The 18,355-nt window shown below is 47.4% G+C and overlaps 1 protein-coding gene and 1 long non-coding RNA gene across 3 annotated transcripts in view; one reads left to right on the forward strand and one right to left on the reverse strand.

Annotated features, from left to right (window-relative positions):
• LOC309552384 overlaps nucleotides 1-18,355 on the forward strand; it is an 879,384-nt gene that overhangs the window by 751,494 nt on the left and 109,535 nt on the right. The gene's annotated exons all lie outside the window — the stretch shown is intronic.
• PLD2 (phospholipase D2) overlaps nucleotides 1-18,355 on the reverse strand; it is a 148,867-nt gene that overhangs the window by 1,879 nt on the left and 128,633 nt on the right. For both annotated transcript variants that reach the window (XM_082253318.1, XM_082253317.1), the window contains exons 18-24: nucleotides 9,927-10,031; nucleotides 6,820-6,908; nucleotides 3,142-3,255; nucleotides 2,916-2,965; nucleotides 2,694-2,831; nucleotides 2,091-2,244; nucleotides 90-207 (exon numbers count right to left, since the gene is read on the reverse strand). In XM_082253318.1, coding sequence (XP_082109444.1) covers nucleotides 90-207; nucleotides 2,091-2,244; nucleotides 2,694-2,831; nucleotides 2,916-2,965; nucleotides 3,142-3,255; nucleotides 6,820-6,908; nucleotides 9,927-10,031 — 768 coding nt within the window. The remainder of the gene's footprint in view (nucleotides 1-89; nucleotides 208-2,090; nucleotides 2,245-2,693; nucleotides 2,832-2,915; nucleotides 2,966-3,141; nucleotides 3,256-6,819; nucleotides 6,909-9,926; nucleotides 10,032-18,355) is intronic.

Genomic DNA, 18,355 nt, shown 5'->3' on the forward strand with positions numbered 1-18,355 from the left:
ATGTGTTGGGGTGCACTATTCATGCAGAAGCATTCAACCCAATTATTACTATATTATTATATGTGGTATCACCCCAATAACGCACATACCTGGTCATACAGGGCTGCGTTATTTAGTGCCGTGTGATTCCAGATGTCATTGAAGAACTGATCAGAAACTGGATCTGACACATCCAGACAAGGAGGCTTCAGAGCACCTAGAATTGTACTGTGAAGGAAAATAGACAAATTGAGATGTACACAATCATTGTTCTGGGGACCCCAAGTGCCAGTGTGTCATTGTATTGGGACTCCCAGGGATCAGTGTGTCATTGTTCTGGGACCCCCAAGAGCCAGTGTGTCATTGTTCTGGGACCCCCAAGAGCCAGTGTGTCATTGTTCTGGGACCCCCAAGTGTCAGTATGGCATTGTTCTGGGACCCCCAAGTGTCAGTATGGCATTGTTCTGGGACCCCCAAGTGTCAGTATGTCATTGTTCTGGGACCCCCAAGAGTCAGTGTGTCATTGTTCTGGGACCACCAAGTGTCAGTATGGCATTGTTCTGGGACCCCCAAGTGTCAGTATGGCATTGTTCTGGGACCCCCAAGAGTTAGTGTGTCGTTGTTCTGGGACCCCCAAGAGCCAGTGTGTCATTGTTCTGGGACCCCCAAGTGTCAGTATGGCATTGTTCTGGGACCCCCAAGTGTCAGTATGTCATTGTTCTGGGACCACCAAGTGTCAGTATGGCATTGTTCTGGGACCACCAAGTGTCAATATGGCATTGTTCTGGGACCCCCAAGTGTCAGTGTGTCATTGTTCTGGGACCCCCAAGTGTCAGTATGGCATTGTTCTGGGACTCCCAAGAGTCAGTGTGTTATTGTTCTGGGACCCCCCAAGTGTCAGTGTGCGTTTGACACGTTACGACTTGGGGTCCAGAACAATTGCACACTGACACTTGGGGGTCCCAGAACAATGACACACTGACAAGTGGGGTGCCATAAAACAATGACACACTGACAATTGGGATCCCAATACAATGACACACTATGACTTGGGGTCCAGACCATTGTATTGGGATCACAATTGTCAGTGTGTCATTGTTTTTTGGCACCCCACTAGTCAGTGTGTCATTGTTCCGGGACCCCCAAGTGTCGGTATGTCTTTGTTTTGGGACCCCCAAGTGTGAGTATGTCATTGTTCTGGGACCCCCAAGTGTCATTATTTCATTGTTCTGGGATGCCCAGGGATCAGTAGGCCGGTTTTCTGGGACCCCCAAGAGTCAGTATGTCATTGTTCTGGGACCCTCCGAGATCAGAAGGTCTGTGTTCTAGGCTTCCTAAGTGTCAGCTTGTCATTGTTCTGGGACCCCCAAGTGTCAGCATGTCATTGTTCTGGGACCCCCAAGTGTCAGCGTGTCATTGTTCTGGGACCCCCAAGTGTCAGCGTGTCATTGTTCTGGGACCCCCAAGTGTCAGCATGTCATTTTTCTGGGACCCCCAAGTGTCAGCATGTCATTTTTCTGGGACCCCAAGTGTCAGCATGTCATTGTTCTGGGACCCCCAAGTGTCAGCAAGTCATTGTTCTGGTACCCCCAAGTGTCAGCAAGTCATTGTTCTGGGACCCCCAGGTGTCAGCATGTCCTTGTTCTGGGACAACCAAGTGTCAGCATGTCCTTGTTCTGGGACCCCCAAGTGTCTGCATGTCATTGTTCTGGGACCCCCAAGTGTCTGCATGTCATTGTTCTGGGACCCCCAAGTGTCAGTATGTCATTGTCCTGGGACCCCCAAGAGTCAGTAGGTCGGTGTTCTGGGACCCTTAAGTGTCAGTATGTCATTGTTCTGGGACCCCCAAGAGTCAGTAGGTCGGTGTTCTGGGACCCTTAAGTGTCAGTATGTCATTGTTCTGGGACCCCCAAGAGTCAGTAGGTCGGTGTTCTGGGACCCCAAAGTGTCAGTATGTCATTGTTCTGGGACCACCAGGGTTCAGTAGGTCGGTGTCCTGGGACCCACAAGAGTTAGTATGTCATTGTTCTGGGACCCCAGAGTATCAGTGTATGAGGCTGACACGGTGAATACAGAAGTGTGAATAGCGGGTGGAAGGTCGTCTAACTCACTTGAAACAATCCATCCGGAGGCTTAAAGCAAATTTCCCGGCCTGGTAGACATTGCCATTCATTGTGGAGCTGACAAATTCCGTATCTTCCACAATCACCGCCAGCTCACTGTCCCTCTTCCCCAGCAGGCTCCGGTCATTGATGTTGGCCGAACCTTCATGAGAAAACACAATGGATATCGTCACGCTTCACACACAGGCTCACACCATACAAACCTCAACCATCACTTATTGAAATCCCTGAAAGCTGAACTGTCTGTGAGGAGCAGAGAAATCCTCATGTGCCCACTTCGGTCTTCTAAGCTGTGGTCAAAGAAGCTTATTTATTATCAGCAGTGTCAGCCAACCAGGCTGTGCTGTCAGTCTAACACAGGAAACATGTTTTCAGGAGGGCACAGCACAGATATAACTTCATTATTGCACTACTCCTTCTACGAAAAACCAACAATCAGGAAGGTGACACCACTGTAACCTTAAATTGTAACAAAGAAAGTGGTGTCAGGAAGGTGACACCACTGTAACCTTAAATTGTAACAAAAGAAAGTGGTGTCACCCCCCTCCTGGCAGTGCAATGTGGCAGGAATATGTGGATAGAGAGGCTTACCAATGATGACCTTTCTGTCGTCAACAATGAGCATCTTGCTGTGTATGTAAATGAGCTCAGTCACTAGGGAGCCATCAGGGAGGTCCCCGTGTGTCCGCAGACCGCAAATCGAAAGGTACTGCCGCCAGCCATCACCCACTGCAAAAAGGAGAAAAACACTGAATAAAAAAAATTCCAACAAATGGCCAAAACCCTCCAACACACCCAGCCCCCAATACTTACTCTCCTCCTTAAGATGAGAGATGATGGAATTCTCCCCACGGCAAATAGAACTGGAAAACCAATGACTTCCAATTACTAATTTGGTGATCTTTTTTTTTATGACAATGTAACAATTGTTTTTTTTTAGAACAAAAATGGCTTCCTTCAAAGCCGCCATGATGGCTCCGGCAAGCCAGGCCTACAGTAAGGCTGGAAACCCGATTAATGATCAGGATAAAGGTATTACCTGTATGTGAAGTGCAAAATGGCCTGGATGGAGTTTCCTCCCCCCATGTCAATGTTCCCCTCGAAGCCCGGTAATAGGGGGATGACGATGAAGACTCGGAAGGTGGCGTTTTCCCTGCAAACACAGGATCACTCATCAGCGGCCATTGTGAATCTCATTTCAGTTCATACATATGTAAGCATGCAAATTCACATTGATAGAAAATAAAAAATTCACATTGATAGAAAATAAAAGAATTCACATTGATAGAAAAAAAATAAAAAATTCATATTGATAGAAAATAAAAAATTCACATTGATAGCAAATAAAAAAATTCATACGATTTAAAAGATATCTGCATCATACAAGACATAGGAAATACTAGACACCATAACACATCCTTTCAGTTTGTTGGTATATAGAGATGGGTGAACTGTTTGGGTTTGGGCATTCGTTCGGACCCCACACAGCACAGTGTTTGCAGAACACCCACATTTTCGTGGCACTCGGCAGGATGTTCGCCTGCCGAGCTCACAGTGAATAGCTGCTGGTTGTTAAGGAGTGGGCCGGGAAGCCGACCGACGCGTTCTTAACAACGGATGAGTCATCAGTTGTCAGTGGCCTTCCCCACTGATAGATGAAAAAAAAAAAACATTGTCGGCAATAGAAACATTTGAGAATAAAACAGCATGGGGGTCCCCTCCCCCAATTTATACCATGCCCTTGGGTCTGGTATGGATTTTAGAGGAACCCCATGCCAAAATTGGCATTGTCCCCCCCCAAAATCCATACCAGACACTTATCCAAGCATGCAGCCTGGCAAGTCAGGAAAATGCAGCCTGGCAGGTCAGGAAAGGGGGGGGGGAGCTAGCCCCACCCCCTCCTGAACAATACCAGGCCACATGCCCTCAATATTGGTGGGGGTTCTTTGGGGCAGCAAAATTGGCATGGCCCCAGCCCCCACAAAATCCATACCAGACCCTTATTCGAGCATACAGCCTGGCAGGTCAGGAAGGGGGGGGGGAGCGAGCGCCACCCCCTCCTGAACCATACCAGCCAACATGCCCTCAATATTGGGGGGGGGGGGGTTCTTTGAGGCAGCAAGGGCAGCAAAATTGGCATGGGGCCCCCCAAAATCCATACCAGACCCTTATCCAAGCATGCACCCTGGCAGGTCAGGAAAGAGGGAGGGAGCGAGCGCCACCCCCTCCTTAACCATACCAGCTAACATGCCCTCAATATTGGGGGGGCTCTTCGGGGCAGCAGGAGCAGCAAAATTGGCATGGGGCCCCCCAAAATCCATACCAGACCCTTATCCAAGCATGCAGCCTGGCAGGTCAGGAAAGGGGGGGGGGGTGAGCGCCACCCCCTGCTGAACCATACCAGCCAACATGCCCTCAATATTGGGGGGGGTTCTTTGAGGCAGCAGGGCCAGCAAAATTGGCATGGGGCCCCCCAAAATCCATACCAGACCCTTATCCAAGCAGGCAGCCTAGCAGGTCAGGAAAGGGGGGGGGGGGAGCAAGCGTCACCCACTCCTGAACCATACCAGGCCACATGCCCTTAATATTGGGGGAGGGTCTTTGGGACAGCAGGGGCTCTGCCCACTCCAAAGCACCTTGTCCCCATGCTGACTAGGATTTTATTGTAGAATTGCAGTTTTTAATATTTTCAATTAAAAGGGCTGCTTTATGCATTTAAAAAAAAAAAAAAAAAAAATTGGCTGCATATGGTGACTTTTTTTTTTCTTTTTGAGTGTTTTTGACCTCCTTGCCAGACGGGGGTGCTACTTTTTCTGGAACCGTGAATACTCACATTTCATATATGGACCTATTTAAGTCCAATTTCAGTCTAAAAATGTTTTTGGGTTTGGTCAGAGAGGGGGAAGTGGTGGAGCAACTGCCAGTTTTTTTCCATCATTCCATGTAGGAATGTCACCTGGAACGTGAGGAAAAATGTCCCCACTGAGGTTACAACAACTTCCGGACTTCATATTGTCAGGTGCCTCCTGGTTGGCTCTTTCATCGATCAGCTGTGTTACCGGAGCAGTGATCGGTTCTGAGGCCTCTAATATTCAACAAACCGGTGAGCAATCTTCAGAAATCCATGGTGGACATTGGATTCCCAGTAGTTCCCAGTACAGGCAATTGTTGTCAACTACAAAGAAATCAATGGATAACCAAAGGTGGCCAGACTCCAACCTGGTTTTAGCCTCATCTGCTCAGTGACAACATCTGATTGGTGGAGGAAACCTGGTGGGTTAGCAGTGGGAAGGGCGTGTGTAGAGGACTATAAACTCCTAGTGCTGGAGGACTTCTCCATAACCCATAATTCTGCGAAAGTCAATAGAAATTCTTTAACTGGAATTCTCAGCCGGTGCAGCTGGTCTCAGACAGGGGAATCCAGCAGACAACTGTAGGAAAAAAAAACAAACAGGAGAGCACAAACGCCTCGTGCATTACCAAAAGATTAATAAAAAAAAAAGAAGCTGAATGCATACTCACAAAAAGGTGAAAAAGTGTAAGCATTGCATCACATCTGTAACAGATTCAGTGTTGGTGAATTGTCACCAAATCCAATGTACCACAATGTCAGCAAGCTAATGCATTTCGGGGAGACGCACCCCTTTTCTCAGAGCCAGCTCTGAAGAAGGAGGCGTGTCCCTCGAAAAGGCACCACAACAATGTCAGCAAAGCTAACAGGTTTCAGGAGATGCACCCCCTTCCTCAGAGCTGGCTGGATCACTGGATCCAGGGGCATAACTACAGGGGTTGCAATTGCAACCGGGCCCCATGCTCCAGGGGGGCTGTGGGGCTCCCCTGTACACCTGGATAGGAGTGGCGGCGGGGGTAGCATGTAGAGAAATCACTGTCCTTTTTACTCCTGTAGCTGCAGGAGGAAAATGGAGGGGATTGGTTCCTCCGTGTGCTGCCCCCGCCACTCCTCCTATCCAGTTCACTTGTGTCCTGCTGTCTCTGGGCCCCTGTGTGCTCCCCTGCCCCCCCCCCCCCACTGTGCTGCTCCCTCCCCTCTCCTGCCGGCTGCTGCATGGAATGTGTCACAATAGAGAACCAGAAAGGGGTCGGTAAATATGTAATTTACCAGCTCCTTCCTTTTCTGAATGGACAGAGTCATAGTCAGTGACATTAAAAAAAATAAATAAAATAAAATGATAAAAAATAATACAATTAAAATACCAAAAAATAAAAACCACTGACACCAGTGGGTGAACTTCCAGGATCACAAAGGTCACACTTGCGACCGGACCCTGGCATTCCACCACCGTGGGGAGTCCCCAAGATGGCAGGACGGGGGCCCACTGCAGAACTTGTGAAAGGGCCCTGCAAGGAGAGTAAAGGGCTTCAGGATCAGTGGGAAGAGCCCCAGGCTTGAAGGGAAGGGCCCCAGCCAGGGTCCATGGGGCCCTTCATGGTTTCTTGCCCTGGGGCCCTGAAGGTTCTAGTTACGCCTCTGGCTGGATCTGTTACTGATGTGATACAATGCTTACATTTTCTCATCTTTTGGGAGTATGAATTTAGGTTCCTTGCTTGTTAGTAAATCTTTTGGTACTGCACGAGGCGTTTGTGCCCTCCTATTTGTTTTTTTTTTTTCCTTCATTTGTCTGCTGGATTTCTGTACCTCTCTGCTGAATGCAACATCATCGGCTTTGTTCAGTAAGTTACTATCATATTCACTCACTGGTGCGCTCGGCTTATCCGCTTAACGATGGCTTCTGCAATGGCGTTCTGTGTCGTCCGTCCACCAGTACAGCTGATGAAGAACTGATTCTAGAGGGAAACCAGAAGTTAGAAATATTAGACGACAAATATTCCGCTGTGCTAAGCTTTGGGCACCTTTGGGTCACATGGTCTGTGGCTACAACATTGGCGAGATCTGGGACTTCTCAGAGATAGAATAGAGAGGGTAGATCCCTGGAATACGTGGGGATTAGTTAGCTAGGGCAAGAGAAGACAGTAGAATGCTTTAGTGGCACCAGGACACCAGTGTCCATGTTATTTAAACCCTGCTGCAAGATGAAGGGGTTTATAGACACTGGTGCCACTAATGCAGCGTAGAGGGGTTAATTACCTGCCACTGGACACTGATGCATAAGTGACCAGTGGCAGTACATTAACCCCCTTCATTCTGCAAATTACAATTAGCATTAGTGATTAATTAACCTCCTCTAACCCCCAGCACCCTTCCCCCCCCCTAAAGAGTTAACCACTTCTGTCAGTTCACATGGGGATTGTGATTACTGGGGGTTATTATGTAAGTTGGCACCATTGCTGGGGTTTATATTTGCAAAAACTGGCGCAGGTGCTGGGGGCTTTTTATTGCTGCTACTAACACCAATGCTGTGGGTTGTCATTGCGTAAACTGGCACTGATGTTGGCGGCTATTATTATACAGTTCACGACTGCCCTAAATCAGATTTACACCCACATAGCCTCCACAGACCCCACATAGCCCCCACAGACCCCGCATGGCTTCCAGAGACGCCGCATGGCCTCCACAGACCCCGCATAGCCTCCACAGTCCCCGCATAGCCTCCACAGACCCCGCATAGCCTCCACAGTCCCCGCATAGCCTCCACAGACCCCGCATAGCCTCCACAGACCCCGCATAGCCTCCACAGACCCTGCATAGTCTCCACAGACCCAGCATGGCTTCCAGAGACCCCACATAGCCTCCACAGACCCCGCATAGCCACCAGAGACCCCGCATAGCCACCAGAGACCCCGCATAGCCACCAGAGACCCCGCATAGCCACCAGAGACCCCGCATAGCCACCAGAGACCCCGCATAGCCTCCACAGACCCTGCATAGCCTCCACAGACCCTGCATAGCCTCCACAGACCCTGCATAGCCTCCACAGACCCCGCATAGCCTCCACAGACCCAGCATGGCTTCCAGAGACCCCACATAGCCTCCACAGACCCCGCATAGCCACCAGAGACCCTGCATAGCCACCAGAGACCCCGCATAGCCTCCACAGACCCCGCATAGCCTCCACAGACCCCGCATAGCCTCCACAGACCCCGCATAGCCTTCACAGACCCCGCATAGCCTCCACAGACCCTGCATAGCCTCCACAGACCCTGCATAGCCTCCACAGACCCCGCATAGCCTCCACAGACCCCGCATAGCCTCCACAGACCCAGCATGGCTTCCAGAGACCCCACATAGCCTCCACAGACCCCGCATAGCCACCAGAGACCCCGCATAGCCACCAGAGACCCCGCATAGCCACCAGAGACCCCGCATAGCCTCCACAGATCCTGCATAGCCTCCACAGACCCCGCATAGCCTCCACAGACCCCGCATTGCCACCAGAGACCCCCGCATAGCCACCAGAGACCCCGCATAGCCTCCACAGATCCTGCATAGCCTCCACAGACCCCGCATTGCCACCAGAAACCCCCGCATAGCCACCCGAGAGTCTGCACAGATTGGGGATGCCGAATTTTAGTCTTGCCTAGGGCAGCACAAAACCAAAATATACCACTCCACTGCCTATAAGCAGTACAGCCATGGCCAAAAGTTTTGAGAATGACACAAATATTAATTTTCACTTCAATTAAATATTAATTTTCAAAGTCTGCTGCCTCAGTTTTTATGATGGCAATTTCCATATACTCCAAGATGGTATGAAGTGTGATCAGATGAATTGCAATTAATTGCAAATTCCCTCTTTGCCATTAAAATTAACTTAATCCCATAAAAAAAAAAAATTTCCACTGCACTTGTGAAGAAGGCTTCTGGGCACCCAAAAAAGTCCAGCAAATGCTAGGACCGTCTCCTACAGTTTATTCAGCTGCGGAATCGGGGCACCGCCAGTGCAGAGCTTGCTCAGGAATGGCAGCAGGCAGGAGTGAGAACATCTGCACGCACAGTGAGGAGAAGACTTTTGGAGGATGGCCTGGTGTCAAGAAGGGCAGCAAAGAAGCCACTTCTCTCCAGGAAAAACATCAGGGACAGAGTGATATTCTGCAAAACCTACAGGGATTGGACTGCTGAGGTAAAGTCAGTTTTTCTGATGAATCCCCTTTCTGATTGTTTGGGGCATCCGGAGAAAACCTTGTCCGGGGAAGAAAAGGTGAGTGCTACCATCAGTCCTGTGTCATGCCAACAGTAAAGCATCCTGAGACCATTCATGGGTGGGGTTGCTTCTCAGCCAAGGTATTGGGGCTCACTCACAATTTTGCCTAAGAACACAGCCATGAATAAAGAATGGTACAAAAACATCCTCCGAGTAACTTCTCCCAACCATCCAAGAACAGTTTAGTAGGGAAAAATGCCATTTCCAGCATGATGGGGCACCTTGCCATAAGGCAAAAATGATAACTAAGTGACTGGGGAACAAAACATTGAAATTTTGGGTCCATGGCCAGGAAACTCCCCAGACATTAATCCCATTGAGAACTTGTGGTCAATCCTCAAGAGGCGGGTGACTAAAAAAATCCACAAATTCTGACAGACTTCAAAGAATGATTATGCATGAATGGGCTGCCATCAGTCAGGATGAGGCCCAGAAGTTGATTGACAACATGCCAGGGAGAATTGCAGAGGTCTTAAAAAAGAAAGGTCAACACTGCAAATATTGACTCTGCATAAACTTCATATAATTGTCAATAAAAGCCTTTGACTCTTATGAAATGCTTGTAATTATACTTCAGTATACCATAGTAACATCTGACAGAAAGATCTAAAAACACTGAAGCAGCAGACTTTGTGAAAACTATGATTTGCGTCATTCTCAAAACTTTTGGCCCACGGCTGTATAACGAGCCTGTTAATCTTACCTCTATGTAGACGTAGTGTTCAGCATTGGATATACAGTGCAGATAGGCGTTGAGAATGGAACATTCATTACATCCTGCAGACCAGCAATCAACTGACCGCAACAACTGCAACAAGAAGGACATTGAGGTCACATGGCAGTGTAATGTACCAAATCTCCTGAACACACATACATCATGTACACTGACACAGTCTTCAATAATACAAAGCAATTGAAATTTTAATATCCATAAGGCTCAATTCACAAATTCATTAGGTTAAAGATGAATTCTAGGTATGGCAATTTCTACATAGTTACATTAGCCCAGCTTGGACCTATGGAGGTATGAATGTGCCATACCTATGGGATCCTCGTGGAAGCTGGAAATCACTGTACCTGACACTGCTTCTCCGGTGACCCCGCTGGCTTCCGGGGTTCTGTGCTGAGCGGCTGCCCTGCTGCACTGTGAACACAGGAGGTTGCCCACATGGCACAGGTGCAATTCAGAGAACACTTTGCATTTTCCTAATGAATGCATAATGTTCTCCTATTGAGTGAGGCGGTGACTGTGACATCCCCGTCTCACCTCTACACCTTGTCCAATCAGAGAATGATTTGCATACACTGAGAAAATGCAAAGTGTTCTCTGAATGACGCTTGTGCTGAGTGGTGAACCTCCTGTGCTCAGAATGCACAAGGGCAGCCGCTCAGCACAGGGCCCATCCTATGATCAGAATGCACAAGGGCAGCCGCTCAGCACAGGACCCACCCTATGATCAGAATGCACAAGGGCAGCCGCTCAGCACAGGACCCACCCTATGATCAGAATGCACAAGGGCAGCCGCTCAGCACAGGACCCACCCTATGATCAGAATGCACAAGGGCAGCCGCTCAGCACAGGACCCACCCTATGATCAGAATGCACAAGGGCAGCCGCTCAGCACAGGACCCATCCTATATTCAGAATGCATAAGGGCAGCCGCTCAGCACAGGACCCACCCTATGATCAGAATGCACAAGGGCAGCCGCTCAGCACAGGACCCACCCTATGATCAGAATGCACAAGGGCAGCCGCTCAGCACAGGACCCACCCTATGTTCAGAATGCACAAGGGCAGCCGCTCAGCACAGGACCCATCCTATGTTCAGAATGCACAAGGGTAGTCACTCAGCACAGGACCTACCCTATGTTCAGAATGCACAAGGGCAGCCGCTCAGCACAGGACCCATCCTATGTTCAGAATGCACAAGGGCAGCCGCTCAGCACAGGACCCATCCTATGTTCAGAATGCACAAGGGCAGCCGTTCAGCACAGGACCCACCCTATGATCAGAATGTACAAGGGCAGCCGCTCAGCACAGGACCCATCCTATGTTCAGAATGCACAAGGGTAGTCACTCAGCACAGGACCCATCCTATGTTCAGAATGCACAAGGGCAGCCGTTCAGCACAGGACCCATCCTATGTTCAGAATGCACAAGGGCAGCCGCTCAGCACAGGACCCATCCTATGTTCAGAATGCACAAGGGCAGCCGCTCAGCACAGGACCCATCCTATGTTCAGAATGCACAAGGGTAGTCACTCAGCACAGGACCCATCCTATGTTCAGAATGCACAAGGGCAGCCGCTCAGCACAGGACCCATCCTATGTTCAGAATGCACAAGGGCAGCCGTTCAGCACAGGACCCACCCTATGATCAGAATGTACAAGGGCAGATGCTCAGCACAGGACCCATCCTATGTTCAGAATGCACAAGGGTAGCCACTCAGCACAGGACCCATCCTATGTTCAGAATGCACAAGGGCAGCCGCTCAGCACAGGACCCATCCTATGTTCAGAATGCACAAGAGCAGCCGCTCAGCACAGGGCCCATCCTATGTTCAGAATGCACAAGGGCAGCCGTTCAGCACAGGAACCAGTAGCAAGTGAAGATCCCTGGAGTAGCAGTGTCTAGTAATTTTCAGCTTCCACTGGGATCCCACATATTTACATTGGTCCAAGCTGGTCTAATGTAAGTATGCAAAAAAAAAAAAAAAAAATGCCATACCTAGGATTCTTCTATAAAGCTTTGTAAATTGAGCTTCTTGTTTAGTTACCCCCTACAATAAATAAAAATGTACCTGTTTACATGAGAGTAAGAGCCGGTTCACACTACCACGACCAGAAAGTCGCCCCGTGACTTGAAGAGACTTGTTTAGAGACTTGTTTAGAGACTTGGAAGAGACTTGTTTAGAGACTTGGAAGAGACTTGTTTAGAGACTTGGAAGAGACTTGTTTAGGCTCGGTTCACACTAGGGCGACCTGTGAGGCGACCTGGTCGCCTCACAGGTCGCCGCAGGTCGCCTCCCATAGGAAAGCTGCGGACCCGTTCTAATAGGAGCGACACAAGTCGCTCCGACCTAGAAAAAGGGTCCGGAGCTTCTTTGGGGCGACCAGGAGGCGACCGCCATAGACTTCAATGTTATGAAGTCCGTGGCGGCCGCTCCGAGGTCGCGGCGCACTGCTCGCACCGCGATCTCGGAGGTCTCCCCGGGAAGTAGCGTCGCCGTAATGTGAACCGGCGCTTAGAGACTTGGAAGAGACTTGGAAGAGACTTGGAAGAGACTTGGAAGAGACTTGCGACTGTCTGTGGGGAATGCCTGGCTAATCTCTTTCTTCTTCCTGGAAAATTGATAACAAGTCGTGTCAATTAAGATAAGGAGGCGACTCCCATTGAAGTATATGGGACAAGTCGGATCACAGGTCGCCTCAAAGTAGTACAGGACCCTTTTCTGAAGTCGGAGCGACTTCAGTAGTGCCAATTAAGACGGTACTGATTGATTAACATTGCTTTTGTTATGTCAATCTACCTGGGGCTACACAAGTCGCCTCACAAGTCGTGCTAGTGTGAATGGGCTCTTAAAGGTTACTAAACTTTGTACATCACACCTGCCCTCTGCACTGCTTTAACCAGTTGTGGACTTTAAACCACTTCTGGACCGGGCCTATTTCTGACACTTGTTGTTTACAAGTTAAAATCAGTTTTTGGTTTTTTTTTGCTAGAAAATTACTTAGAACCTCCAAACATTATATATATATATATTTTTTTAGCAGAGACCCTAGAAAATAAAATGGAGATCATTGCAATATATTGTTTATCACACCGTATTTGCGCAGCGGTCTTACAAACGCAGTTTTTTTTAGAAAAAAAAATCCCTTTTTTTAATTTAAAAAACAAGAACACAGTAAAGTTAGCCCAATTGTTTTCTATAATGTGAAAGATAATGTTACGCCGTGTAAATAGATACCCAACATGTCATGCTTCAAAATTGTGCACGCTCGTGGAATGGCGACAAACATTGGTACTTAAAAACCTCCATAGATAACACTTTCTACAGGTTACCAGTTTAGAGTTACAGAGGAGGTCGAGGGCTAGAATTTTTGCTTTCGCTCTAATGATCATGGCGATACCTCAGATTTGTGGTTTGAACACTGTTTACATATGTGGGCGCGACTTACGTATGCGTTCCCTTCTGCACACAAGCTAACGGTGACAGGGCGATTTAATTTTTTTCCTATTTATTTTATCATATATTTTTACACTTTAAAAAAAAAAAAAAATTTGATTACTTTTATTCCTATTACAAGGAATGTAAACATACCTTGTAATATAAATAAGCATGACAGGACCTCTTTACAGTAATGTTAGATCCGGGATCAAAAAGACCTCACATCTACAGTAAAAAGGGGAAAAAAAGAAAAGTATTTTTTTCACGATAAAAAAAAATGGGCTCTTTAACAACTTTCAGACCGGAGGATTTGGCTGCTCAAAGACCAGGCCCAATTTTGCGATTCGGCACTGCATGACTTTAACGGACAATTGCGCAGTTGTACGACGCTGTACCCAAACAAAATTGATGTCCTTTTTTTCCCACAAATAGAGCTTTCTTTTGGTGGTATTTGATCACCTGTGCGATTTTTATTTTTTTTACACTATAAACAAAAAAGGAGCAACAATTTTGAAAAAATAATATTTTTCACATTTTTTTATATGAAATTCTCAAAAAAAATGTAAAATCTAAATTTTTTAACATTTTAGGCCAATTTGTTTTCTGCTACATATTTTTGGTAAAAAAAAAAATTGCAATAAGCGTATTTTGATTGGTTTGCGCAAAAGTTATTGCGTTTACTAACTACGGGAAAGATTTATGTCATTTTTGTTGTTTTTTTTTTTTAACTAGTAATGGCCGCGATCTGTGATTTTTTTTGCGGGACTGCATCATTGCGGGGGACAGATAGGACCCCTAACTGACATTTTTGACACTTTTGGGGGGGGGGACCAGTGACATTACTACAGAAATCAGTGCTAAACATATGCATTGTTACTGTATTAATGACACTGGCAGGGAAGGGGTTAACATTACTGGTGATCAGTGGGTTAAGTGTGTCCCTAGGGGAGTGATTCTAACTGTCAGGGGGTGTGGCTTGAAGTAATCACAGAGACATGCGATCCTATATAGCAGGATCGCATAGCCTCTGTGATCACTTCAGGGAGAATGACAGGCGGCTGTGTTTACATCAGCCGTCTGTCTTTCTCCCTCAGCTGTGGGAGATCGCGAGTGGCCAGCGGCCATCGGAGCCACTGGTCACACGCGCTGGCTCCCCGGCTGAAGAGCGGGGGTGCGCCCCCTAGAGTCTCCTGAGCGACCGACGCAGTACTACGTCGCTTTGCCCAGGAGTGGCTGCCTGCTGCAGTAAAACTGTGGCGGGCGGTCGTTAAGTGGTTAAATCCGTTGTATGATGTCGCTCCGGTCCTCCAAGGCCATAGAGTCGAGTGAGGGCCATCTCACTCCCTGTCTGAGAGGAGAACGGACCGGATAGTTTTCCCCGCTGCCGGCGGGTCCGGTAAGCAGGGGAAATGACCCGGAAGCGGAGGGAGCCCATAAAAGTGATCCCATTGCAAATCCGCCGCTGGGACTACTCTTATGTTAAAGCTGACCGCCCGCCGTATAAAAAAATACAGGGGTTATGGCCGCTATCTGCAGTCATAATCCCCGATTTTAATGTCAAAGCGTCGGAAGTGGTTAAGCATACCACACATGACCTAAAAACCTAATCTAAATATTTAGGGCATGTGTGGTATGTTCCTCTTCTCCCCCTCCCCTGCAGATCCCTGACAGCAGCTGCTGGGAATCCTGGCTGCCATTTTGACAGCTGGGACTTGTTCTGCATGACAGGAGGGGCTGCAGCTACTGTGGAAATTTACGCTGGCAGGAAAGATAGTGCCCGCAGTGTCAATAAGAATTACAATGTAGCAACTTTATTGTTACAATGTAATCACTATGATTTATTCATAGCAGATCAAAGGGGTTTGCAGACACGATCATGTTCCAAACTGGCAATTTGTGTGATTGGCACACTGCTCTTCCAAGAGGTCAAATCAGGTGTTTCGTGAAAATAATTCGATCTTTGATAGTGTACTTTTTTTGTTTCGGATAGAATGGAGAGGGATTAGAACCCGTCAGGTTTTTATTGGTGTCTGGGTCCCCATTAGCAGGATTCACCCTCTTTATTTGTCCTATTGACTGTTAATAAAAGTGAAAGCGGAAGGAAATCCCCATTTTGGGTTGTCACCAGAACAGGGATAGGGGGGAAATCTTCCAATGGGGACACTGATCCTGGTGACAACCAGGGATTCCCTCACTTTTAAGGGAAATCTCCCCAAATCGGACACAGATGGCAAAAAAAGAAAAAAAAATGGCAGGGGTTATACCCTCTCTGACTAAATTGCCTTTAAAGGGCTCTGCCACTTCAAGAGTTAGTTTACACTTGGCAGTTGTGTGTGTGTGGGGGTGGGGGGGGGGAATAGGCAGTTGAGCCATGGTTTTACTGCCTTCCCCATCCGCCAACCCCCTGGAGCTGAAAAACCGGTCAGATAGGGCTGCTGCGATGCTTTGCGGCATGGCGAATATTATCCTTCCTTTCATATTCAACAAGCAGTATGGCCGCCATATTTAAATGAATGGGGCTACACCACAACCACCAGTCAGATGCCCAGAGGCTGTTTTAACCCCTGTGACACCAGAAGATTACCGCTGCAGGGGGAGAACAGAGGATGTCAGATTTCAAGGAACACAGCAACCACAACACAATGCATACTTCTCATTTGATTTAAGTCCCTTGTGCTGATTTCCAAAAAAAAAAAAAAAGAACCTAAAAACTTTAACATGACTGGAAATACATTTTAAAGTGGATCCTCAGCTTTCCAACTATGGAGGGGATTTTCTAAAACTGGAGCACTCAGAATCTGGTGCAGCTGTGTATGTTAGCCAATCAGCTTCTAACTTCAGCTTGTTTAATTAACCACTTCCCAACCACCCGCCACAGATTTACTGCAGCAGGGTGGCTCTCCTGCGCAAACCGACTTAGATCTACGTCAGTCACGCGCGGGAAGCTAAGGGGCGCGCTCCCGCCCCCACTCAGTAGCGGGGAAGCCGAGGCACGGGTCAGGCGGCTCCGATTGCCGCCTGACACCCGCAATAGTTCACCCGCTGAGTGAGAAGGACGGTCGGCTGTTGTAAACACCGCTGACCGTTCTTCTCCCTGGGATGATCACAGAGCTCCTGTGATCCTTCTATATAGGATCACAGGTCTCTATAGTCATTTCACAAGCCACACCCCCCCCTCACAGTTAGAATCACTCCCCTAGGCTCACATTTAACCCATTGATCACCCATAGGGTTAACCCCTTCCCTGTCAGTGTCATTATTTCCGTAACAGTGCATAATTATAGCACTGATTAATGTAGCAATGTCACTAGTAACCCCAAAAGTGTCAAAAAGTTGAGTTAGGGGTCCGATCTGTTCGCCGCAATGTCGCAGTCCCGCAAAAAAAAAAAAAAAAAACGCAGATCGCCGCTGTTACTCGTAAAAAAAAAAAACAATAAAAATGACATAAATATTTCCCGTAGTTAGTAGACGCGATCAATTTTGCGCAAACCAATCAAAATACACGTATTGCAATTTTTTTTACCAAAAGTTGGCCTAAAATGTTACAAAAATTTAGATTTTTTATTTTTTTTTTTGGGAATGTTATATCTCAGTTTGTTACTTGTATAAAAGACACCTGTCCACAAAAGCAATCAATCAGATTCCAATTTCTCCACCATGGCCAAGACCAAAGAGTTGTCCAAGGATGTCAGGAACAAAATTGTAGACCTACACAAGGCTGGAATGGGCTGCAAGACCATCACCAAGCAGCTTGGTGAGAGGGTGACACAGTTTGTGCGATTATTCGCAAATGAAAAAAAAAACAAAATAACAGTCTGGGGCTTCATGCAAGATCTCACCTCGTGGAGTTTAATGATGATGAGAACAGTGAGCAATCAGCCCAGAACTACACCGGAGAATCTTATCAATGATCTCAAGGTAGCTGGAACCATAGTCACCAAGAAAACAATTGGTAACATGCTATGCCGTGAAGCACTGAAATCCTGCAGCACCTGCAAGGTCCCCCTGCTCAAGAAAGCACATCTACGGGCCCGTCTGAAGTTTGCTAATGAAAATCTGAATGATTCAGAGAAGGATTGCGTAAACGTTTTGTGGTCCGATGGGACCAAAATTAGGCTCTTTGGCATCAACACAACTTGCCGTGGTTGGAGGGCAGGAGGAATGCTGCCTATGACCTCAAGAACTCTATCCCCACCGTCAAACATGGAGGTGGAAACATTATGCTTTGGGGGTGTTTTTATGCTAAGGGGACAGGACAACTTCACCGCATCAAAGGGACGATAGACGGGGCCATGTACCGCCAAATCTTGGGTGAGAACCTCCTTCCCTCATCCAGGGCATTGAAAATAAGTCGTGGATGGGTATTCCAACATGAAAGAAGCACAGTAAGGTCCTGGAGTGGCCTAGCCAGTCTCCAGACCTTAATCCCATAGAAAATATGTGGAGGGATCTGAAGATTCGAGTTACCAAACGTCAGCCTCAAAACCTTAATGACATGACGAGGATTTGCAAAGAGGAGAGGGACAAAATCCCTCCTGAGATGTTGGAAAATCTGGTGGTCAACTACAACATCTGACCTCTGTGATAGTCAACAAGAGTTCTGCCACCAAGTCATGTTTGCAAAGGGGTCAAATACTCATTACACTCATTAAAATGCAAATCAATGTATAACTTTTTTGAAATGCGTTTTTTTTTTTTTTTTTTTTGTTGTTATTCTGTCTCTTAATTTTAAAATACACCTACCATTAAAATTATAGACTGATCATTTCTTCATCAGTGGACAAACGTACAAAATCAGTGGGGGGAATCAAATACTTTTTCCCCTCACTGTAGGCAGGGCTGCTGTTAGAAATCGCGGGGCCCCGTACAGACTACCTGGCAGGGCCCCCTCAAGAAAATATTAAAGATATATTTAGCTAAAATAACAACAAAATCACTATTAGCAGACACAAATATAACATAA

The sequence above is a fragment of the Pelophylax lessonae genome (genome assembly GCF_965119305.1).
Source record: "Pelophylax lessonae genome assembly, chromosome: 4".
Taxonomy (NCBI): Eukaryota; Metazoa; Chordata; class Amphibia; order Anura; family Ranidae; genus Pelophylax; species Pelophylax lessonae.